This window comes from Netta rufina, assembly GCF_964035555.1.
Source record: "Netta rufina genome assembly, chromosome: 5".
Classification (NCBI taxonomy): domain Eukaryota; kingdom Metazoa; phylum Chordata; class Aves; order Anseriformes; family Anatidae; genus Netta; species Netta rufina.
In genome coordinates, this window is record NC_140128.1 from 33779095 (window position 1) to 33805070 (window position 25976).

Here is a 25976-nt window from a genome sequence, read left to right on the forward strand (position 1 = left end):
TGGGCTAACTTTCCTCACCCATGGCAGGCATGCAGCATGACTCTCTCCCCTCTGAGAGGTGACTTACGGCAGTCCTGTTCATCAGAATCGTCCTCGCAGTCGTTGTCTCCATCACAGACCCATGACCGGCGGATGCACTTCCCGTTGTCGCAGTGGAAGTCCAAGGGGGAGCAAGTGGGCAGCACTGCAAGAGCAAAGAAACACCTCAGTATGGAGCTACAGCCAGCTTCCTTCCTGAAAAGAAGTTCCTTCCCTCCTGATGGGAGAAGGCTCTTAGAAACAAAAGACATGAAATTTCAAGTCACAAGAAAGAGCTCTGCCTCAGAGGGGTGGCAGGATAGGTCTGCAGTTTGTCAGCCTTTCCTCCCCAGAGGAGCACTGACCTTTCCACAATAGAGTAGCCATCACAATTCCCCACTGAGTTCCTTTTTTCTCTTTCATCCCTAAGCCTGCTATCATCCCATAATGGCACTTGTTTCATAACAAGGAAAATTACAATATCAACATTTTCCTGCATGCTTCCCAGTACAGTCCATCCTGTTTCAATTACCCAGTGAGTTCTTTAGGATAAAAACCATCAGAAACAATGGTTTGGGGAACAGGGTTTTGCAAGGCACATGCCACAAGAAAAACACATGAAAAGTGTGTTTCAGCTTGGGGATTCTGCCAGCTTTTTTTGTCTAAATCTGTGAGGAGAAGCTTAGAGACAGGAACCCATTGCTGAGGATAAATTCACTGTGCCTTGGGTATGGGCAATAGGGTTCAAACCCTGCTAAAGGTCTCCAGAAGGGATAGAGGGAGAGGGTGTATGGGACACTTGTCTACACAGGACTCTGCTGGCAACGGAGTGGAACCACAAATCCACAGCATTCAAGGCGGCCCAGAGCCACAAAGCTGGAATTCACGGGGGAGCATCAGCTCCGTCCTGCCCCCACGGATGAGAGAAACCCTCAACCCCGGGGAGGTTCATGCTTTTAAGTGCTGCCAGCTGTGGTGGGGAAGGGGCTGCAAAAGACCCCGCTCCTGACAGGTGTGTTCTCCGAAGAGCAAGGTTAGCTCAGCGACGTGAAGGGGAGCAGGCTGCAGAGGCCAGTGCCTGAAACCCTTTCATCCCAGCCCAGCTTGCCGACAGCATCTCCCGTCTGTCACCAGGGGCTCAGCCCTCCTCTGCTCTGCCCCTACTTCTTCCCCTGCCAATGCTGTCCTGGGGGTGGGGGCACAAGGCTTAAAAGAAGGTGAAGACAGCAGCCACACACACAAGGAGGAGGATTTAATAAGGAGAACAAATAGCCACATTTTCTACTTTCCTAGCTTCCTCACCCCTTCATTTCCACATAGGCCAGGACTGGTGCCAGTGCCCTGTGTTAGCAGTATGGATTACACTGCACGGAATCACTCACAGCTCTTTATAGCACACCCTCCAACATTTCATACCGAGTGCCTGGCCCAAAAGCCTCCCAACCCTAAGAATACACTACTGCAGCTCAATTCAGACTGGCTGTAAGAGTCTAAGCACGGATGTGGATCACCTAAGCCACAACTCTGTATTTGACAGGGCGTCACCGCTGAACACCACACTTGATGACAAAATACAGACTGTGGCACCAGCCCTCAGGAAAAGGTTCATCCTATCACATCCACGACATCTTGGTGTAGGTATACGTTCAGATCACACTCAGCCACTTCCAGGCCTCAGAGAGGTATGCAGGAGGCACACAGATCTGTATCGCCACCCTCACAGCTCTGACACCACCCTAGTAGTCCGGAGGCTGGCCCACTTCCCCACCCTGTGCTTTCTCTGAGCAGCCCTGTGCTGCTGCATCAAAGCGAAGGAGAGCCTCCTTCTTCCCCAGGGCAGATAGAAAGGGGAAAGAAATCCCAACTCTGCTTCTGAACAAAGCCAAGGCAGATATTTGGATTCAGAGAGCCAGCCCCACAGATCAGCCCTCTCTCCCCCAAGTGCAGCTCCCATACATACTTCACATGCTGAGCAAACCTTCCCTGGCCTCAGCTGCAGTTTCAGGACTAAGACCATCCCCCCAGCATATGCTTTTCTGTCTGCTCTGCCCAGTCCCAGCGTGACTAATCACCAAAGGACTGCACAGGAGCCGCCTGGAAGGGAATTTGCATGCTGACTCTCCAGGGGAGAATTCTTCAGGCTCCCAGAGGGTTAGGCCATTAGCACTGGTTCAGAGCTGATACCATTATCCCATTGAACTGCTGCATCCCTTCATGAGGTAACAACACAAAATGAAATTCCACCCCTACAGGGAGCAGTTCAGCCAATTTCATACTCTCCCTTAAATATAAAAATTGAGCTGCAACCACAGGGGAGGGGGAGCAGGAGCAGGGGAAAGAGAGCAAAACACAAACTGCCACATACAAAGGAGGACCTAATTCCCACCCTAGCAGACAGCAAGTATGTGCCAGCCCAGACAACACCAGGGGGGAGATAAATCCCCTTCCAGAGGAGCTCTCCTTTAAAGGAGGAAGGAAAATGGAAAGAAAGAAAAAAACACTTAAGACAAAAAAAATAATGAATGAAGGCTGATGTTTCGTAAAGCTTAGGAACCACCAATGGGATCAGGCCAGGGATCTGTGTAAATTTGTAACCTGAATCTAATAATGTTCAGAAACAGACGCTTCAAAAGGCAAACGCAGGAGATTCCAGGAGCAGCTTTTGCGCAGGGGCAGCCTGTCCCTATCCCCTCTTCCCAGCCCTGATCCTCCCAGCCCATGATCCCTTCTCCCCTTTAAAAAGCAAGCTGTCCTCACTGAAACATTCCTGCATGTCTTCCTGTTAGTTCTACACACGTCAGCTTCAGTCCCACTGTACAGCCCTTTGTTCTGGGGCTATTATTGTTCAGCCCTTCTGTTAGTCATTTATTTCTTCATATTTTGAGTTCTCTTCCTATGGAGTTAAAGCTGAGGGCATATCATTAGTCCAGAGGATAAAATTTAGTGCTGTTGTAAGTATTTCCCCCAAAATTGTTTGAAAATTAAAAAGTTAAGAGGAAATTTAAAAGTTAAGGTGTCACGCTTCAGAAAACACATAGTGCAGGGTATTCAAACAACCTCCACTATATTTTCTTCTGCCATCATGGAATACCTTTACAATTTGCTAAGGGATTTTACTGCTTTAACTAACTTTAAAAGCCACGCTTCCATCTTCTTCCTCCCTCAATTAGAAGAATACATGGCTACACCTGTGAAACATCAAGGATTCCTTCCACTGCCAGAGAGGGAGAAAGAGTGGATTATCAAGCTGGATTAGCAGCCAGAAGCCTGGAAACAGCACACCTATATTTGCTCCCCAGCTTTGATAGCAATTATTGCATGACTGTGGGACAGTTCTAGCACTTCAGCCCCACTTCTAGCGGGGGTTTAAATTAAGGACATTTATTACTTCCTATGATAGCTGCAAGGCCTTCATAGGCAGTTTCCACTGATGAGAAACTGTTAGACTGCACTAACATGGTCTTACCACTACTCAGAGCAGGATTAGGCATTTAGGCACTGCAACGGTAAATGCAACTAAGCCTGAAACCTCCTCCCCCCTTTCCCTACTCAATTCTCTCCACATCCGTGCAAAGCAGCAGTATTTTTCTTGAAAGGAATAAGCAAAGGCAAGTCCTAGGATGGAGCTGAAGACAGACAAATGGCCACAAGGATAGGAACTAACCTGCTTCCCCAAGCAGAGGGAACAAGCACAAGGAAAGGGAGCGTGCGGGAAGAGCTAAGCGGGCCAGCGACAGCCTAAGAGAGCACATCTGTCAACTTGCAGTGAGCAGCACAAAAAGGCCTTTGAACTTCCAACCATTTCCCTGAGCTCATCCCTCTGCATGGTCACACTGGACATCATCCAAAGTTTCAGCAAAGCTAGGTCTATCGTAGGCCTGCTATTCCTCCCCCTCTCCCAACTCCTATTACACAGGGCGCTCTTTTATGGCCAAGCCGAAGGGGAGGGGGAAGAGCAGGGGGAAAGGGAAGTTTATAAGGTGAAACGCAGCCTCAATCACGTCCCACTAGCCTTTGAACACTTTATCCCTGTTGCCTGCAGTGCCCAGGTTGCTTTGTGCCCAAGGACAGTGAGTGACTGGTGCTCAGATCTGGATCACAGCAGGCTGAACAATACGGTTTGATTAGACAAACCCTCAGTCATACGAAGAATGAGGAGTTAGTTTAAATATTAATTACAAAAAGTTCATACTACCAGTAGCCTGACCCTCAGCTGTACTCATATAGCTACATGTCTGTATGCACACAGATTTCATCAACTGTTTTTTGGAAAGTCTAGTTCCAGAATAACAGAAAACATTTTCAACAGTGCTGTCAAACTGTATTTACGCACTTTGCTGGTCAAAATTATAAAAAGAAAGAGAAGAAAAAAGGGTATCAACACCCAATCTTCCACCACCCTTCAATCAAAAGGGCTATGCCTGAGGGGCACTGCATTAATTGGGATGCCCTTTGATGCCTTTTAAAGAAAAAGCAAGCCCAATAAAATAATAAAGCATGAAGTAAACTTTACTCACAAGAAATACCAGATATGGAAGTGGTGTCTTTTCAACAGAAACCATAAACTCAGTTTAGCCAAACCAGAAGTTTAGAAGCAAAGCTTCACCTAAGCTCTTGCATCTGAGCCCCGGACTGGTGATTATGGAGGAGGCAGAGGGAAGACTATTTTTCTAAAAAAAGTTTCCATCAGTTTCAGTAAAAGGCCTGGGATATTTTTATCCTCACATCATCACAGAACACATTTGTGTGGGACTGGTAGGTGTAGTAGCTATACTGTTTCTGGCAACAAAGAAAATCTACTGGACTTGAATGTGTTGTAGCTCAACAGGAATTACGTGAAGTTCCCAAATGAGATGGAAACAGAAGGCTACTTTCAGTATGCTTTAAGGTAAAAGAAGTAAATTCTTTTTCAGGCTCTTTAAATGAAATAGCATTGTACAACAGCACATGCAGCTAGGCAAGCATGTCTGAGTTCCATGGAGCGACACATTTACAAGCTGAGGAGGCACAATACAGATGCTAAATTCAGAGTAAAATGGCTCTGTTGGGGGATGGTTAGGACAGGATTTGGCGTATCTTATGAGAAACAGAACTATTTATCAATCCTCAGGCCAAGTTTACTCAGTTGTCCTTTCACCCTTGCCACAGGAAGTAAGACTCATTCACACCACACTGGACTTCAAAGTACATATAGAAGGGCAGAATGAAAACCATTCCTCTTCTCGCACGCAGCTTTCGTTAGGGACAGTCCAAAGTAGTCTCTGTTGGCACAAGGCAGGAAGGCAGCTGAGCTACTCTGGGCATGTGTAGCGAAGGCTTCCAAGTCAGACACTGTCAGCAAGCCAGAGAGCTGACACCAAATAGAGAAAGTCTATGAAGCTGGCATGACAGCTGGTAGGTTGCTTATTACTATTATTACTACAGGACTATGGCTTGTAAACATGATCTGGAGCAGGAAGCAAACATGTCACGGAATAATTGGCTCCTGTCACAGCAGGGCTTCAGATTTGCAAGAAAAACAGTTCCCGTCATAGCCAGGTAAGCAGAGGCAGGACTCTCCTGAGAACTACAGGAAAACACCTACAAGAACCAGGCAGTCTGAGGACATCAATCCAAGCCGAAAATATTTATAGGAAAGTCAGTCAGTCTGGGATGTGTTGAAAAGATAATGGTTGAGGAAAAACCTACTGGAACTGATTCTAAAAATGTCAGTTTGTTGTACAGTTTGCAACAGAACACACACACAGAAAAAGAAAACAACATTGAGAATTCATCTCAGAACTAAAACATCTCACTCAAAAGGAAGAAACTGTCTCTGCCCATGCTTTCCACAGGTGCAGCTCTCTCACTGCTGAGTATCTTGCTTTCTTACACACGGTTTGTTTGAAGTTACCTGTCACAGTTAAAACATTCAGCTTTCACAAACACAAGTCACAAATGGTATTCTTACTGCAGCCGTCTTCATCACTGTGGTCCCCACAGTCATTGTCTCCATCACACTGCCACTGAGCAGGGATGCACGTACATTCACCGAAAGCGCTGACAGCACACGTGAAGTGATTACGTCCACAGGAGCATTCGGTGCTACTCGATACACCTGCAAAGGAACAAAAGGAAAAAGATGTTTTGAAGACGTGGCTCTATTTTATGGTACACACATTAAATACAAACTGACATTACAATTGTTCTCCACGTACACACTCTGTGCACGAACATACACTCTCCTGCAAAGAAAAGCATTCATCCCTCTCACACTGCTGAAATAGGAGATCGAGCACTATCCACAGTTTCCTGGAATGGAGCTATTTGAAGACAACAGCAAATAGCAACCTGCCAAAAAGAGATTTAGGAATCAGTTAGGTGGAAAATAACTCAGCACTAGTCACAATCAAATTCAAGGAATCCCAGGCATCAGAACACCCTTTTTTATTTTACAGACTCAGTCTTCTACGGCACAGCACTGATGCTGCTCCACTTAGCATTTAGCTCTGACAACAGAACAGAAGGAATATCAAAGACTCTGCTTCAGAGGAGTTATCAGGGATCTTCTCCAGACTTGGAACTTTCTAGATGCCAACCTTTTACATGTCACAGCTTTAGAGATTTCAGTAAAATAAAAAAGACATCCTTCTTATTTATTAATTAACCTGTGACAGAGATTAACCTGTGACATTGCCGTGTGTATAACTGACACTCATGAAAGCAAGAGAAGAGGATTTTCAGCTCTACAAACTGACCAAAAGAAAACGCAGTCCAAATGTCAAGCTATAATCCGATAAGAACTTTTTTTTCAGCCTTAATGTTAGCTTAAGGAGTTCCCAATCCTGTTCTCCACTTTCCCAGCTACAGAACAATGCTCTGCTCAACTCTGACTCTCACCCATTTGCAAATAAAACTGTTTAAGATGTTAACCCACACGTTCTGTGAGTAAGCCTCTGCCTTAAGAGAACAGGCTACAGCCCACCTCTCAAAGGGGAAGAAGTCATACCTGAACTTCTGTCTGAAGTTATCTAGACAAATCAATATAATCAATATCATTGTTAAATAAATGATTATTGTATCAATCAACAACCACCTCAGGCTAATCTGTGACTGGATTTTTTGGTGGTTCCTTTTTGCTGAAATTCAAACAAAGTTAAAACTCTAAGTGTAAGAAATAAATCTTAACGAAAGAAGTTCAGAGGGATACCTGCCACAAGTGGTATCCCCAGACATGACTCCCCAACCTATTTACTTGCAGACTTATTGATCTCAGTTGTTACTGTTAGTATATCCAAGATAAACCATAAACTGTAGCAAACAAACCACAAAATCCTATAGAGAGAAAAAAAAAAGCCTCTTAATTTATTTCCTATTCTAACTGTTAAAAGCACTACCTGCAAAATTTTATGCAACTGTTCTGCAAGCTTTCTCAGCAGCAGAACTCTCTCCAGTGAAGACATCCACTTGGACAAGTTAAGCTAAGATTTAAGTTTTGATGGGATGCACTTCTTCCTAGAGGAATAATACCATGATAAATTCCATCTGCAATAGAGCTGTCTGAGCTTTGTGCCAGCCCCTGCTGCTTGCCCCCACTGCTATACTGCCTGTTGCAAGGGCTCACTACAAACTGTTTCCCAAGCACATCCATGAGCTACTGAATTGGGCCAATGAAACCAGCTACCATGTCTTCCCTTTCATAGACTGCCATGGGTGCAATAAGCTTTTTGTCATTTCCCATCTCTGCTACAAATTATCTTTAAAAGACTTAGTAGAAAAAGCACATCTAAGGCACCGCTGTAGATGCTAGGGAAAGTGGTGAATATTTGGTGTAAAAAGAGACAGAAGGAGGAAGAGTATAAGGTGAACAAGGAACAGAAAGAAGGACCTAGAAATGAAAGGGAGTGGAGTGGTCTCAGACACTCAATGAACTCACCAGGTACGGCCAGAGCAAAGCCTGGCTCAAAAAGACAGCGAGTGAGTGATGCAGATTTCAAAAGACAAGTTTAACCCTAATGTGAGTCAGAAGGCAAAAAACTCAGCACAGACATCCTTAAGGAAAAGTAACACATCATCAACACAATACACTTGACTATTACAAATAATCACAATGAAATTCAGAAGAACCACAAGCTTCCCCAAAGGTCAAGCAGAAGTTCCTTCAAACTGACAGCACAGGAAATTCAGGACAAATCACCTTCTGCCAGAGCCTACCACAGCTCAGGAAGGCAGAACCAGCTGCATATTGTAACTAAGGTAGCTGCTGTTTAAATTACCTCTTTCAAAGCAATTTTTCTACTGTTTTGCTCAACAGTAACCCGAAGCACTTACTCTAACTACTTTCAGCTCCAATATCCCTTCCTGTTGATGATGACACCAAGATGATGATCATCATCCTCATTACCCTTAAAAAAAAACAAAAAAAAACACATGAAAGTACCAGCAACTTGTTCTATATTGCCAAGCCCCCGCCATGTCATGACCTAGGGTAGCTTCAGCAACAGGAAAGGATCAAACATTGAGACAAACAGCTCTTAAACTTGAGGAAAATACTCAGAGAAGTTGGGGAAAAAAAAAAGTAAAAGTGAGAGGTACTTTAGCTGCTGGATAGCAGCATGGAGGAATACCTCTGCAATTGATTTTAATATTGTTTTTATAAGACTTCAGAAACTGTTGGGAGTTGAAGGTTATGTTATAACCCAAGTACCAACACTCCCTTATATGCACAAGTCATGGTACTATTATGTCAATTTAGACTAGTGGAGCACAGTATGTTATGACCTTTCTGAATCTAATGCTTTGCAGTTTGTTATCTTGAAGTTAACTAACCTTCTAGCCTTTATGACATGCTTTATAAATCAGGATTTACCTTAATCTTACACTTGGGCTTTCACGTTCAGAGAGCACAAGTATTGCTCACCTTGAAAGATGACCATTTTTAATGCAGTAACTTATTCCAACCTGTAAATAGCATCAGAAGAACCAATCCCAGATGACTGGCATTTATCCAATACAAAGAAGAGACTGAATGAAGCCTGGGACGAGCTGCAGATAACAGGAATTTTCTCAACTGGGCATTTCTCAATTTTCTCAATGTGGACAGTGTTTCACCCTTGGTGTCCCAAGATTATTTCCCAGTGCTCAGAGCTCCAGTGACAGCACCTCTGTAAGCAGAGAGGGCCAGGAAGAAGAAAGATGAGAAGCGCGTTTTCTTCCATCACCTCCAAGACAAGCGGAAGAAGGGCATTTGGCGTGAGAAGCCTCAACACAAGACTTCTTCTTTAACATTGAGCTCTTACCAAAGATGGGGAGCGTGAGATGGAAGACTAACCAAACACGCATTAGGGTGGAACATAAACCTCCAGTGTCACGTTTCAAGACCAGTCCGTCAGGGGTCCAGGAACACAGCGGAAGTCAGCGCCTGCCCTTCAGGCAACTGGACCAGCAATCAAAGCAGAAATATCTTCTTACACTTCTGCACATTATTCCAGAGCAAGAACAAGGGGCGCCTCTGGGGCTTAGCCGTGACAAGCAATTTTCCTAAAACTTTTCATCACGCTGGAGGCTTGGACGTTTTAACAACCCTCTGTACTCCAAAGTCATTTTGCTTATGCAAGAGGCAAAAAATGACATATTTTAACACTGAAATATACATAAAACAATATATAGAAGCTATGCAGAGACACTGCCAGGTTCTGAGCTAACATCACTCAACTCTCCTGGCCTGTCTTGGCCAGTCCTGCAAAGGTTCGTTTTGCTGATGAGGTCACTTGCAACGCTCTGAGCTATTACTTAACAGCGCTGTATTTGCCACAGAGTCCCTGAAACTACAAAGGAAACTTAAGCAGACTGAATAATTATCACGCTGAACTCTGTACCCCTTGTTGTTAGCAACAGCAAGTTTTTAGGGGAGACTGAAAACACTTTTTCTTTTAAATCCTGATGGCATGCCAGGAGGAGAAAAGCTTCTCCTATTTTCAGTGCAAATAGTGACAGATGGCAGCTCTTACCCCTAGTTTGTAGGGATTCCACCTTCCACAGGCTGTTGCTTAAACACCTTCTTCTTCAGGGTCCATCACTTCTGTCAGGCCCTGGCAGCATTCTAGCAAACAGCAGGATTTCCTCACATATTACAAAGTTACCTCAAATGGATGAGGGCCAAGAATACTGCACAAACAACTGCCAAAGATCTTGGCATCTACAGGCAATACCACGCTGCCTTTCCACATGTTCTTTCTTTCCAGGTACCAAGAAATGACTATGCCAGAGACTCTTCCTCTCCATGCCACCCTATTCAGCGCATCTTTTCCCCTTCACCCTAACACAGAAATTCTTACTGCTATTTTTTAAAGCAGTAGTATTAAATTCACAGCCATCAGTTTGCTTGTACCATCCCATAAATCTTTGTGTACACATAGCACAGTAGCACAGCTAATCATGGCTAAGTATCCATTTATTTCTTCTATACTGCAAGGTAAAAAACAATACCAGCACGTTTAGAAAACCCTAAAAAAGCTACTAAAATAATTGGCATGACCTATGGTTGCAGAGCGTTCAGTTCAGAAACAGAGGCCTTTGAAAAGAATATTCATTGTTTTTGTCCAGGACTGAGCAACATTGCCCTGGGTTCCTCCCCGTCCAGGGACAGACTCCGCATTTCATCACCTCCAGAAGACCTCCAGGGGAAGACAGATATTTCTGAGCCATCTCACTACCACAGGAGATGCAACCAAAACAAAAAGATGACAATACCAGCTTTTATAATTTTAATCCTACCATCTAAGGATAGAAGATATAACTGGATATTGAAAAGTTGTGAGAATACAGCACAAATATTTGGCAGTGACATACAGGAAAAATCTAGGGCTGTATAACAGAACTGGAGTTTGAACAATGGAATTAAATGGAAAATTAGAGCAAAAACCAAATCCTAACAGTGACAGGCACAAGGCTGTGAATATTCTCCCCCAGAAGAAGTACAGAAGGATATAGCAAAAAGCATTTCTGGAGGGAAAAAGAAAAAAAAAGTTTAAGCATCAGAATATTTTGCCCTGGCTTTGGTAAGTGCACTTCATTTCTAATTTCTGGAACCCATGAGCATCTAATTGTTTATTTGGGGTTAAAATCAGTGAATTCTGTAGCACAGCTTTTAATAGCCTCTAGCACCTTGTTTACCTGCTGTTGTAAGTCCTGTGTTGGATACCATTTCTCTTCCTCGTCTTCCAGGCCAAGCTTGCTTTTGTGTTCCCATCACATACATTCCTTGATGAGGAAAGACCTTGGACATTTCAGACAGCCTTGTACATAGTTCAGTTGATACATACTCGTTGTCCAGCACTTTGCTGTTACTGTAGCAAAGTAGCTCAGCTTTCTTTTCTTGCCTATCTTGAAGGAAAATGAAAATTTTGGATTCCTCTCCCTTACCCAAATAGCAGTTTCCACTGAAGGAAAGTACAGTTAATCCACCTTTAGAAGACGGATTTGCTGACCATTGTTTAAGCCCAGAGCTCTGCTGGCAGACACAGCAAAAGCAACATTACAGCACAGCCTGATGTCAGAAGGGGTAACCTCGCACTGATAAAAGCCAACAGGTTTTTTTTTTCTTTTATTACTCACACTGTGGAAGTACCTGAAGCAGCTCTTACTAGGTACCCACAGGGTGTCCAAGTATCTGATGCCTCCCTAGAGTAAAATTAACCTCACATGTCAGTGGGATGAGCAACCCAAAAGACTCCAAAGTTCTAAACAAAACTTTTTTTGTTGTTGTTTGAGAGAAAAACGTTACAGTGGTGAGGTTTTGTTAAAAAACAAACAAACAAAAGCATAAGGTGGAGAATATCAGGGATGTTACAGCTTCTTTTGACAAAGATTTTTATTTTATTGTAACGGGGTATTGCACATACTTTAACAGTTTTCAAGCAAGGATGAAAGTTTTCCAGGCTTAGAGGGAAAAGAAGGGAAACCTCAGCCTGAACCAGTGGTTCTTAAACAAAGACGTGGCTGAACAAAGTTCTGTGGAGAGGCATGTTATTAACTACAACCACCCTTTAGCTCTCATTCAATTGCACACCTATGCCAGGTAGACCTGAAAAACGTTACAGTGGATATGACAACAGGGAATAACAAGCACAAAGAAGAGAAATGCCAGGGGATGTCTGCTACTTAGCTTTTAAAGAAAATAAGGAAAGCATTAAAAGTGCAAAATTAGTTAGTGTTTGGTGCTATGTGTGAGGCAGGGGGAGACAGGAACAGAGGCTGTATTTCAGAAATACTACCTGGGTCAGGAGATATGAGGCCTTTAAAAACATGTTTGACTCCCTGGGGCCCAATTCTGATTCCACAGAAGATTACCAGCCCCACTGAAAACCTCATTCTGCACTAGGATAGGAAAGCATTAACAGAAATAGCTATCGACAGGAAAACACTGAAGAAAGAATTGAACATAAAAAGACTCAAGGATCAAGGAGCAATGGTTACTGCTTGTACTCCCAAGCACGTTAACTCCTAAATGGACACTTCGTAATAAACAAGATGACTGGAACCAAGGTCTCTAGACACTTGTCCTAGATCTATTTCTATCTTGTACAACATTCTACAAATTACTTCTCCCCCCTCTAGAAACAGGGATCCTACCGCCACCTCAGCACAGCGTGCTAAAGCTTGCTGTGTTCTCCTAAATATCCAGAGACTGAGCAGAAAGGACAGTATTATTGCCATGAAATCCTGCTCACAAAAACTAATTCAAATTGGCTTGGCTACAAGCACACACGGACCAAAAAAATCAGCTGAAGGACCATAAACAAAAGATAATGAGAAATGGCAGCAAGTCAAGCTGCAGGGGGTGGAGATGGCTAGTAGATACCATAGGGATCAGCATTAGATCCAGTCCCATTAAATAACTTCATTAACAATATGGAAGAGAGAATAAGAACCATGCTAAAGCAGCTTGCAAGGGATACCAAAATAGGAAACACTCCTCTGCAAATACCACAGAGGACAGAGAAATAATACAGATGAGACCTTAGAAGATTAGAATTATGAGCAGGAAATTAAGATTCAACCTTTCAAAAAAATTAAGGAAAAAAAAGGCAGCTAATGCATCTGGTGGAAAGTAATTTGAAACAGATACTCAACTGGAAAAAAAAAAAAAAAAGAAACTGAAAAGAAAAATCTGGGATGCAGCAATGCCTGCAGAAATCAAGGAACAATAATAAAAGACAAGCTGGCCATGGATTTATGTCATGACGCAATATGGCAGCCAAAAAAGTATTTTTAGGTTAAACATGCAGAAGTGTCACACCATGGAGGAAGAAATTTTCTCTCTGTGCAGAACTAGGTTAAAGCACTCGGTTCCACACACCCCAGCTCCAGGTTAATATAAGGAAACTAAACAAGATATTCTAACTGCAGCAACAAAATGTACAGCAAATGCATTAGCACACTACCCTCTTATGACTTCTGGTCGAGGATTCAAAAACACAAGTTTTGTTCTGTGGCCTTCTTCCAGAGGCCTGCCAAGTGGTGTGCTCATCCAAGGAACCAGGCACACTATCAGCCTTGTATCAGCCAGCTTCAGGTGTCGAAGTCCAACGAAAATCCAGAGACATCTTTTAGAAAAGGGCTTTCAGTATTTCAAAAGGTCACAATTCAGTGCGACAGTTTTGCCATTACCTCTACAAGAGTGTTCTGAAACATTACACACCGGGAACATCCATTCTCCCCTTCACAGATTCTTGGTAAAACAAAGACTAAAGAAAGTCATGAGCTACAGTCCACCATCTCTGACATTCTCCAAGGCCCTTACAGGAAGAGGTTCAGCCTCCCAAATCCTTTTATCCAATGAATTTGTTGTTTTCACTGTGGAAAACTTAATTATTTGTCTTGCTCATAAATTTGGACTCCAAGGACCGTTATGCTTCCCACCTTGTGAAGTTTCCTTCCTGTCATTATTAAAAGCATCCCTTCAGCCTTGACATTTCATTGTCTGTAGATTTGCCCTCTTAAACACAGAGCATTTCATCCATCTTCTGTCATGAGGTGTAGAGTGATATTTGAAAGACACCATCAGAAGACACGTTTTGCTTATTTTAGCCTGGAGTGGCATTTCCTTGCACAGCCGCAAGCTCCTGTGCAACTGCATGTCCACAGAGAACTGCAATGAACAATCCAAGGGACAGGTCTTTAGTGCTCAGCCACAGCACGAAATTACTTGTCGTGCAGAACCATTTCACTCAAGCACATTAACCAGAAATCCCTCAGAAATGGACAGCATACTAACAGGTTGCTGCTGCACAAGACAGAGCAGAAATATAATCACCTGCTCTAGAACAACACAGCAATTTTTAGCTGGAACACCGTGGCCTGCAAGGCAGGAACTACAGAATTCAAACCCTTTCCGAACGTAAACACTAGACAAACACTTTAAAATACTACCTTAAACCTACATCGTGCTTTGCAAGAATTAGTCACCTCAGCAAGATGAGACAAATAACTTTCCATTTCTTTCACTTTTTTTTTTTTTCCAAACCACAGACTAATAACCTCTATCCTTTCCTGTCCCATAATGGATGTGAACAATTTACTACTCTTTTGTCATGAATCATACAGCACAGTAGACACTCAAAGTTACAAAATAATGGCAAAACAACAGAAGTGTTACCAGGAGACCTTCAAGATAGCAGACAACTGGTAAGTGCCAGCTAGGGAAGCAATCTGCTGTTTTAAGAAACAGATAACCCATAGGAAGAAGGGTACATCCGATGCATTTCAGCTACTCTACTTCCACTAGCATGTTAGTTCTTGAGTCTGAAGTTGAGTGAGCAGTCGGAAATCCTTCTTCTACTCCTGTATGTCCATGGAGATGACCTATAGATGTTGATTAGGGCTAGTGAAGCACTGGAGTTTGTTTCCCCGGCTACAGGACAGAAAGCATCACTATTTTAGTTTCATAAGCTTTCCTTTAGAGAAATCCCTCTGTCTACAAAGTAGTGAAAAAGTTAATCTTTCTCTTCTGCAAATAACAAACTGAGCTTTGGAGTTAGACTGACTCACATCTCTGGTAGGAAGTTCTCTATTATGAGGGAATTTCTAGATAGTTTTCTTATGGTATATCCTCCTAAAAGCAAGCTTACAATAAAAAGCTAAGGATAAACACACAAAACTGCTGTGCTTGTCACAGGGAAGCAATTCCTAACAGAAGGAAGCAGGACAAACACCACCCCTCAAGTTATTGAAATGTGGCCTACACAATGCAACACTCATGACCCTAATGATAGGTTTATTCCCCAAAGCTTTAATTGGCCAAGACAAAGAAGTTTCCTGAGAGGCATAGTCTGGGTACAATGGGTCCACCAGATGTTACGAAAGACACAACTTACCCATCTTCTAACCTCAATACCACCACTTCTTGACTTTCAAGGTTACATCCTGCACATCCCATATATCAAACATACTGTAGCCGAAGCAGCAGCTCACTGCTTTAACCAAATAGTGCTACTTACAGCCCTTCAGAAGGAAGTTTTGGAAAACAGGTTCTCTGCAAGACCCTAGAAATAACCCCCGGCCTGCTCTTACTGCTACAGACACTGTTTTGCAAACAGGTTGCTTCAATTGCTACTGTCCCTAAGGCGTACTGCAGATCTACTGAAGTTAGCTCTGGAAGAGTGGACTTAGTTGACTAAGGTTTGGGTAGCAGTCAGGTCACAAATGCACAGAGCCCAATCCACCTGCTAAAGTAGTCAAGTAAATACTAGAAGCAATTATCCTACAGTGAGCTTTACGTTACCTCAGCTGCAGGAGCACCTGAGCTTTTCTACAGTCACAGCAAATACATACTCTGTCACGTCCTGGAAGTGACTTGGAAGAATCAGAAGTTCAGAGGTATTTCACAAATTCTGAAGCTTTCCAATTCTTCCCCTTCTCTGAATGGAAATGAGAGCAAGCAGACTACAACACCTAATGAAAAACAGTTCGGCATCTGTCACTTGTAACAGTAATATGAGGAAAAAAAACCTTGAATTTGTATCCATGCATTCCTCCCTCTTCTACTTCACTTCCCTTAGTTTAAGTAACCCAAATATTAACTTTCAGGGCAAACAAACTTTCAGTACAGTTCCAACATTTACTCTGTTTCTGCTCCCATTCCTGTCATGTCCTCTTCCAAGCTCTAAGCATCTTTGGGATTTCCTAAATCCCTTGCTTAGCAGCTGGGACAGAGCTGTCATCTCACTGTGCATGATCTAATTCAACCTGATTTGAGCTTTAAAAAGTTTTTAGTTTTGTAGGAGGACAGCTATGTCTACCATCTATAAACCGCACCTGTTTAACTGCAGCTTCCCAAGAAGCTGAGCTGTCTCTTGGATGTGGGGGGAAGGGAGCTAAGAAAACAGAGTGGTCAAAAGAGGACAGCTAGGAGTAGGAAAGCACTGCTGCCATCCTTGCTTGAAAAGTAGCACTCAGAGGCTTCACAGAGCCAAGAAAGCTGAAAGTGACACTTTTGGATCTGAGTTGCAAGGATTAAAAGTCTGGTAAACATACTTAGGAAAGTTCAGAGCACAAAAGATTATACACAACCACCTCATTGCCACAGATCCTCTAAGAAATTGGCTCCTTTCTCGACAGACTCAGAAGCTTCTTGAGCTTTTAGCTTTCTCTCCTGCACCTTTTATAATCTTCATCAATTAGTGCATCAGTGCTTGTCCAATCCAGTGCTCTCGATTTACAAAGCATCCAAAACCTTGCTCACAATACATTCAGATGCCATTGCTGAACTGGCCTTCACGGTTTCCTCCTGCACCGGCTCTCTGAAGTACACTAAATAACTTTGTTCCACAGGAAATTGTCAGTCAGCCTCTTTCATCCGTATGATTCTCCAGGCACTGGACTAGCTGTAAGGATGTTCTGTCATGCCCAGCTTTTCTCCAGAGCTAGAAGCCGGGACGTTCCTTTGTTTGTTTAACCTATTCAAGACAAAAGCCAAGTTCTCCTGTCCTGATCAGGATACATCAGCATGGACATTCATACATCTCTTTTCAGGAAATAAAATGTCAGCATTATGACATCCTCCTTTTCCAGGAACCAAACATTTTGCAGTTGTCCAGGCACATAAGGTGAGGAGATGACAGGCTTTCCCCCCACCATCACCACCCCCAAAGCCCATTTTGGCTTTTGCAGGCTGCAGTCAGCTTCTTCTCGTCATGATGGCATAACACAGAAAAGGCCAGGCTCCTGGATAAGGCAGAGACTGCTCTCTGACAGGGTCATTTTAAGAAGTTTATTTGGTCTCCTTTAAAGAAGCCATCATGTTAGTGGTGCAGCATCTGAGCTCTGGAGCTTTCCAGCTCCCTGCCGCACAAGAAACTGGGAAGCCAACCACAATAGCTCAGCTTAGCAGAGGAGTTCTCCAGGGAAGGGGTAGGATACACAGGGTGGTTTTGTGGCAATAAGGAGGCACAAGCTCATTTTTGCAATCCCACAGGCAGGAGGACTTCAAAAGCGCAAACCACAAGATAAATGGAGCTATCTTGGGAAAAAGAGTTGTTCTGTACTGCTTTTTCAAAAAAAATAAAATAAAAATATAAAAAAAAAATAATCCCACACATGATATTATGTTGCCCTCAGAGGATGAGCAACGAAGGGGCAATTATTAGCTGGCCAGACTGAGCTGGAAGAACAGGGTTGGGCCTGGCAAAGAGAGGTACCACACGACCACAAAGACATCACAGCAACCGTACTGCCTACCAGAGAACTGGATTCACTTAAAAGGAAAAAAAGGAAAAAAAAAAAAAGTAACGTTTTTTGAGTACATACACACACACACACACGTGCACTCTTGCACTCAAAGGCACAAGTTTAACACAAGCATGTTTTACGGGCTGAGATGGGACAAGTTCTTTCCAACGGATTTGCCAAGAGGAAAAGCAAGAACTTCGGAGCGGGGTTACTGCAGGGCAGCTACGCCGTGCATCGGCCCCATTCAGCCCACCCGCACTCGCTCGCTTTCTAGGCAGCTCACGAAGCACCGTCCTGCACCTCCCACAGCGCCTGGCCTCGAGGCTCCTTCACATGACTTACAGAGTGGTCGCAAAGCTCTTCCTCTGCTTCAGCTGTGGGGCTCAGGTGCTGCCTGCACAAAGCCACGAGCTCGGCAGTTCGTTCGTATTCCCACGGCGGAAAAATTAACCACAAGAGTGAAAAAGGACCAGAGAATCCCATACAGCCAATTTCATATTGTTGATGTTGGGTTTCACCTCCACCTTCCACGAAATAATGGCAACGGCACTGAGGCAGGCAGAGGAAGATGCAGAAAAAGCAACGTGGCCTAATTATGGAAGCACATCTTTCTCCACTATGGTAGTGTCGGAGAGCCTTTCTCCTTTAATGAAAGATTTCAGCACCCCTTGAAGCTGGGAAGTATCATCTTTGGTTCAAAAGCAGAAAGGGGAAGCCCAGCGGCATAGATCTGTAAGCACTTGAGTGCCTAAGTCATTTAAAAACGGCGGAAAATTAGACATTTACCTATCATTACACATCTGGCCCAGAAGATTTAGACCTGACGCTCGGTATTACCGAGTACTCATACCTCCCACCGCAGGCACTCTTCGTGCTTGGAAACCTGAGTCCTAAGTGACTTCCCCAAGAGCCTGTGGCCAAATGGAGAAATTAACGCAGATCCTACCCAGTCCCAGTCCACTTCTTAATCAGGGCACAATTTGCCCTGCCCTACCTAGGTCCTTACCCCAGAGAGCTCATTAAAACAAACTCGCAGGAAATCAAAGTCACCATTGCACAAATGGGGAAGGATTTACACACACTGCTGGGGAAGTCAAAATAACACCTCCCGCTCCACTTCACCAGTCTGCTCCCCTCCGCTCCCTGACCCAAATTAAGTAAGATCCAAGTCCTGCTTCCCCAAAAAAAGGTCAGACCAGGCTCCTGAGACCCTCCTGGGGGTCCCAAGTTCCTGTATTAGCCTTACGATTATTAAAAGGCCAACATTAAAGGAAGTCCAGCCCTGAGGCCACTGTTGATCTAATAAACACTGGAATTAGATTTCTTCTCAGTGAAGAGGCTGCCCGCCTGATGGCATAAAGCCAACATTTAAATGCTACTGTTGCTCAGAGCCCTAAATTAGTTTTGGATCTGGGGAGTTTGCCTTGAGCTACAGCCAAAAGAAACATAGGAACTGAAGGGAAATTTGTTAAACGTTAACAGAGCTGCAGGAAAGGACTACAGCAGGACTAGTAGGTGGCAGGGAGGAAGGAGGGGGAGGCACAAACAAACAGAAGAAACAGAAAAAAGAAACAAGATACGGGAAGACACCACCGAGTAAGAATATTTTTGTGCAGAAGTGACTCCCCTGTCCAACCTCCTACTAGGTTGTGTGAACAGCACTCTTTAGGTCTCACTTTCTCCTTTTTTTTTTTTTTTCTAACTACAGTAGTTCTCATCCACCTTTCTTTCTCCACATTCAAAATACAGAATAAGAACAAGGAAATTCTGTTATTCCCAGCTCGTTGGCTATGTCAAAGCTGAGTTACCATGAAACTGAACTCCTGTCCTTGGTCAACCAAGAGCAGGTGGTTACTTCCAGTCTCCCCGCTCGGGATCTTCACAGAGCCCATGTTCTCACAGGGCAATATGCAAGATCCTAACTGTCCATTCACACTGTTCTCCATTTTCACTGATGAATTGTATGGATTTAGCATAGTGCCCTTCTTGCCTTGAATACTCAAACACTCCATCTAATACAAACATCTATGTAAAGAGAGGATAAAGATATTTCCGTCTGTTATGATATTTTTCCCTCTCTTGAGAGGAAGGAGCTGAGCATGAAGACTCCCCCAGTTGCTTCCTGTGAAGCCAAGCCAGTTTGGCAGGGAACAACCTGCACTGATCGCTTCTGATGGAAGCGACCACAGATGCAGGACAAGAAAAAGGAAGACGAGCAACTTTCTGCTCAGGAACCTCCCATTGCTCCTATAAATCATTTGGAGAGATGAATTGGAAGATTTTAGATAGCAAAAAGTAATCCCTCCATCATGTTCCCAAAGGCCCCACAAAGAACCTTTGTTTGCTACCAACTGTATCCCTGCTCTTTTCACCTCTCTAGGGAAACATTTCCGAGCCAGTGGGCACACACGTGCAGGGTTTGCTGTAGAAAAGGATAAAACGGCCGAACGGCACTCTCATTAGAGATCTTACATTGCCATCTTTTACTCTGCCATGCTTGAAGCTAAACATTGCTGGGGGGCTAGAGCGTTTCCTCCCCCCCAGAATCTCACACTGCAACACAGAGACCCCTTTCAAAGCCTGAAGAGTCTGTTTGAATAACTCATCTGTTCTCAACAGCAGAAGCAAATTGCAATCATGATAGTAAAGATGGAGAATGAGCAGAGAGCATTCAGCCATGTCCAGACACTAAATCAGTTGAGTGATAAATAAAGAGAACCAGAAGTATCACAACTTAGACCTTTTTTTTCCATTGATTTGAAATGAAACCAGGGTTTTCACTCAGAAAGAGGTCTCTAAGCATCTTGAAACTCCATCCTTTCACTGCTCAGATAATGTACGTCCAGGTTGTCTCTCTGCTTTCAATCTCTGCATCAGTTCCCATGTTCACCTGAACTACAGCTTTGTTCTCCCATAGATTACAACATTCTTTTACACACCTACCCATTCTGTCACTTTATATACACCACCGCTTTATTTGCGTTTCTACTAAGCTTGTTTGCAAAAATCCACACGGAGCCTGTGGAACTTTGCAGGTCCCTTCATGAATTTTTTCCTATTGTTGTATTGAAGAAAGCCCAGAAGAGGAGACAGATGTGGACAAGGGTTGCTAAACTTGCGAAGTTATTAATATATAACCAGCAACATTTCAGCAAATTCCCATACAACGTCTCCATGAGCACAATATCCCCAAACCTTATTTTCATTCTTCAGCCACTTGTCCTTCATGAGATAGAGTCTGTTTACAGGGCTCCTGCTGTGCACACAACCCTTTCCCCAAATGAAAGAAGTCTTCTCTCACACAAACATGTAAACACCGACCGGGCAAGGCTGACTCTGGTGAGCATCCCCCTCCCCTGTGAGCCTCGTAAAGGGTTAAGGCCCAGTTATCCCATGCTGGTAGGCTGACAGCTTTATGTCTGTAGTGTCTATGTGGGTTTCAGACTCTCCCTTTAATCGGGTTCCATTGCAATTAATCAGTGGGCTTTTATAAGAAAAAAAAAATAATAATAAAAACAGCTAGCACTCTATTCAGCCCAATTCAATCTGTCCGGCCAAATCTCATGACCAGCTGGAATGCCCCTTTCCTAGCCTGCCCAGCAGGATGCCCAAGAATGGCGTGTGAACGTTTCTCTCTGCTCCTGCTCCAGCGTTAAAATGAACAATAGTCCCTGCCAGTGTCATTCTTCAGCAATTCATCTCTTCCTGTCGCCAGACTCTTTCGTTCCTTCTTGCCCCTTCCACCTTTTTTGTATGAAAAACAACAGCAGATCGGCAGCAATATAATAAAATAAAATTGTATTTACTTGGGAGATTTGGGGGAAGGGGCAAGGAAGGGGCTGGGGGGGAGGACAGCCCCCACCCCCTTTCTGCAAGGAAGACAGAGACCGGGAGTGTTCTCAGGCCCCAGCTGACCTGTCCCGCTCCACGCCTGCCTTCCCTGCTGCAAGGAGCATCGCGTGTGCCAGGGGGGCTGCAGGGGGGACGGGGCCCTTTTCTTCTGGAGGATGTTGGAACTGTAATTACAGAGACGCAGCTTCCGGGGGGAAATTAACATGGATCTCAACTCATGTTCCTTGTGTTTCTCATGGGCAGACCTGTGGCCTCCGCTCAACTCTCTCATTCACCGGGGAATGGGTCAGAAGAGGCTGCAAGAGGCTACAAGCAGCACTGCTAGGAGAGACTTGGCTCTCTTCCTCCTGAAGGAGCAAAAATAGGAGGGAGATGCTATGGGACAGCTCTGAGGAAAAAATAACCTCATACTACATACTACATGTAGACACGCTGGTTCCTCTGCAGAATGGGGAACGTGTCCGTGCAAAGAATTAGACAGAATGAACGCTGTGTGAGGAACAACTTAACCACAGAGGCAGCAGTGGAGAGCACGCTAAGAGTGGACACACCACGACTCCCAAGCACCACTTCTCTCTCTTTTCACAGAAGGTAACTGAGGGGTCAGGTCTAGCACACCAACGGTTACAGAACCTGAAAAAATTCAGTAAATTTACTTTTACACATATGAACTTAAAAAGTATGAACTTCCTGGTACGAAAAAATTCTCACAGCAGGACTGAGCAACAGCCTGGTAAAAACAGTATCACAGAGCATGCTTCAGAAGAAAATAAAGCCAGCTGATGCTGACAACAGTACATTTAAAACACAACAGAAGGAAAGGAGAGCAACACCGGAGGAAGAGAAGCAAACCAGTCAGTCTCAGGCCTCTCAAACTTCAGATCTCCTTTTGTAAGTAAAAGGACAGGCAAAAGAAAAGAACGTGAAAGATACATGCTGCTTTTTGGCAAGCCACTACAGAAAAGTGAGACTTGGGAGCAGGAGGCAAGATGTAGAAAAGGTGAGCAGGAGGCAGTATCTCCCATCTCACAGCTGCCCAGATGCCTTCGTCACTTTTCTGTTACCTAATTATTATGGAAGTAGGGAAGTTTATTATCCTCTTACTCTTTCCTTCTCAACTCCTACCTCTCTCTCTACAGCAACACTACAAGAACAGATACACACCAGCATGGCATTTCAAATGGGCTAATTCTACTTTCTCAAAGGAAGGATGCTCTTTCAGCTTTGAAAAACATCTTTGCTTACCTGGAGCGTCCAGAAATTCAACCTGATCCAAGTCAGGTGAAAACAGTCAGCCCTCTCTCTATTCTGACTGAGAATACATACCTTAGTTTAAGCCAGGTGCAAGATGACTGCAAAAAAAAAAACAGCTAAGTGATCAAGATGGAAAACAGCTAGCGAAAAGTTAAGCCTTCAAAATTACATGAAAGAACTTGCACAGGCAGACAGGTTGCATTACTGTCCGGAATCACACAGCTGCATGTTTTGTGCACTGGCTTTACTGACTCGTGGCATGACAGAATCAACTACATAGGGAACTATGTTATTTTTTGCGTTGCAACACAATCTTCAGTACTGCATTGTATCACACAGAAATAGACTACTCAAGCTGTCTTCTCCTCCTCCTCACTGCCTGCTCGGCCCAGAAGGCATTATCTAGACCCCAGTTCCTCTGCAGCCCTTCACTTGGGGGAACACTTGGAGCAGAGCTCCTGTTCAGCTCAAGCCGGACACTGGATAGCTAATATTCATCACAGAGAGATGTCAAAGAGGCTTTTGCTGTTTGCCTTTTTAACTTGGACTCAGCACATACCAATATTGATTTTCAAAGATTTACAACTCCACCATACACGGGTGGATTTCAGTGAAAGCAAAGAGTCTTTGAGTACTTTCCACTATTTGTATTTCTGGAGCATGGGAGGCTTAAAAACCACGCTGAAGCTTCTCTGCCGAATGGCAAGTTTTTAATCATGGGAAAACAAAGCGTTTCCACTCTATCCTTATTCTGCAAACTCACTGAACCATTTTTAATTGTAGTTTTACAGAGGGTCTTAAGCAGAAACCCTTCTCTCTCTCCATCAAGTTTCAGCCTTAGAAAGTTAGAAGTTGGTCAAACTTCAAGCAACTGAAAAGAGTGAAAATTAGTTAGGGATTGTGGTAGACTTGGTTCCTATGGCACCACTCCTCTCACACACATGGCCTTCTGTTTCAGAGGTATAAGAAACCCTCTCTTCAATTTCTAATTCATTAATACAAACTGCACTCAAAGTAGTTGTTTTCAATGTGCACTTAAAGATTTATATTCTATTTTACTTCTCAGGAGAAATTGTGCTCCCAAAACCGTGTCTTTTTCCAGGCTTATAAGCCAGCCTAAAGTTGCTCTCTTTCCCTACAAACCTTGCCCTCAGTTGCAGTTGTGATGATCTGAGGATAGAATGCCTCTACAAATCGTGAACATCGTGAACAATACAGAAGAAAGGGGCAGTCACCAGATACCAGTGAGGATAAGGATGCTTTAAAAAAAAATCTCCATAAAGATACTTAAGAACATTCTTTTGACTCAGGTCTGTATTTGGCATGTCAGTAATTTCTTCCCACAAAAAAAAGGACTTACTACCCTCGTCTCCAAATGAGAGGCATGGATGTCCCTCATTTGAATGTATTCACTGTATCCATGCTAAGAACTTTACTGTGAGCTTTACCATAGCACCGCAGATTTTTCTTCTCTCAACCTGCATGTCCTCCCATATGCTGACACAGAATAATCTTTACTTACATAATTCTGCTGATCGCTTGGAGACTGGATTCAGTTCGGAAATTTCGCTGGGATTTAACTGACTGGAAACAGAAGATGAGCCAGGCCTTGGCCAGAGAGTTCTGGTAGTCCAGCCTCCGTCTGAGCAGCTCGTAGTTACATTCAGATTGAAGCACCTCTGGAGCTACGACCTTAGAACAATGCTGACACAGGTAAGCAGCTCCTGGCCAATTTTCAATTCTGACGTGATTTAGAACAAAGATGATGCTTCTGGCATCATTTCTACTATAACAAGAGCATCCGGTATAAGAAGTCATTTCAGTCTTTAATACACGACAAATAACACCTGCTATACAGAGTATCCAAAGTAAGAATTTAGCCCCAAACTGCAGGCTTGCTCAGAGCCCTGCAGGGAAGGAAAAGAATGTTTAATGGAGGCTGCCTGGTTACTTTTTACCCTTAATGCTAGTGAGAAGTGAGCTTGTATGGTCCCTTGTCACAAACAAGTAGTTTTGTGCCATTTATATACCTTCACTGGAGCTTTAGAGAGGACAGAAGCAGCATGTAGGTAAGAGGTTACCAAGCTATTCCAGAACTACAAGCAGGGGTGCAAGGAACTCCTAAGGCTAAAACCTATCAGGCACTCAAGCTTCAATAACCTGCTTTAAACAGATATCAATTCTCTGATTTCTTTCACATCTGGAGCTGGGAGCCAGATCAAATAAACTAGAAATAGAGAGATAGTTCACAGGTAGTAGAGGGAACATAAAGTCAAGTATAAAAACATACAGGACAGTTGAGCAGAAATAAGCTAGACATATTTAACACGAGAAGTCTGCCCTTTCAGCCTATGCCAACACTTTAGATGAAACCACCCAGAAGGGACATGTCAGCTAATGTCTCCTACTAAAAGAAAAACCATAAAGGAGGCTGGCTGAACCCAAACCATTACGCGCTGTCTGCCCAAACCTATCTCCTCCCTCAGATCCAACACTGATGCCCCCCAAACCCTCCAGCTTTAATGTGGATGCTGAACACTGACAAAGGCTCCCTTTAAAAGCCTGGATCACAGAAGCTGGAGATAAATCCCCCTCCACCCATCTCTGTTTTGCCCTTCCTCATGTATACAAGTTTTCTTTCCCCCCCTCCCACCTCGCAAACCCATCTCAGCCTCCTCCCCTCAAAGTGATTAAGGGAAAGCTGTAGAAATATTTGCCCAAAGCTGGAGCCCGTCGCTGAGCCCAGCTGTATTGTCGGTAGGAATACACACAGCAAACTTGCACTGTGAGGAGCCCTGCGGGACTCCAGGCGCTTTGGGGAGGCTTTGTGAGCCCAGCTCCACATGCACCAGCCAGACTATTGTGAAAGGGAAACAGAAAAACCACTACAAACCCAAATGCTCCCCCATTCCCATTCCCCTCCCCTCACCAGGTGCCCCCCTTCCACCCACCGCCACCTTCCCTAAGACAAATTGAGAAGGGAGGGGGCCGCTGCTATAGGGAATGAAAGGGTTTCCTCGGTTAGATTTAAGGCAACAAGTCAGAGCTGGAAGGAGCCCTTTATCTGCCAGGGAAGCCTCCCACTGCTCCAGAGCTGGGCCGAGCGGGGATCCTGGGGGCCAGCTTTCTGAAGGCTGCCATTG

At 44.0% G+C, this 25976-nt stretch overlaps 1 protein-coding gene across 3 annotated transcripts in view; it reads right to left on the reverse strand.

Moving 5' to 3' along the window:
• Positions 1 to 25976, reverse strand: part of LRP4 (LDL receptor related protein 4) — a 75116-nt gene that overhangs the window by 31202 nt on the left and 17938 nt on the right. For all 3 annotated transcript variants that reach the window (XM_084287781.1, XM_084287780.1, XM_084287782.1), the window contains exons 2-3: positions 5969 to 6115; positions 68 to 184 (exon numbers count right to left, since the gene is read on the reverse strand). In XM_084287781.1, coding sequence (XP_084143907.1) covers positions 68 to 184; positions 5969 to 6115 — 264 coding nt within the window. The remainder of the gene's footprint in view (positions 1 to 67; positions 185 to 5968; positions 6116 to 25976) is intronic.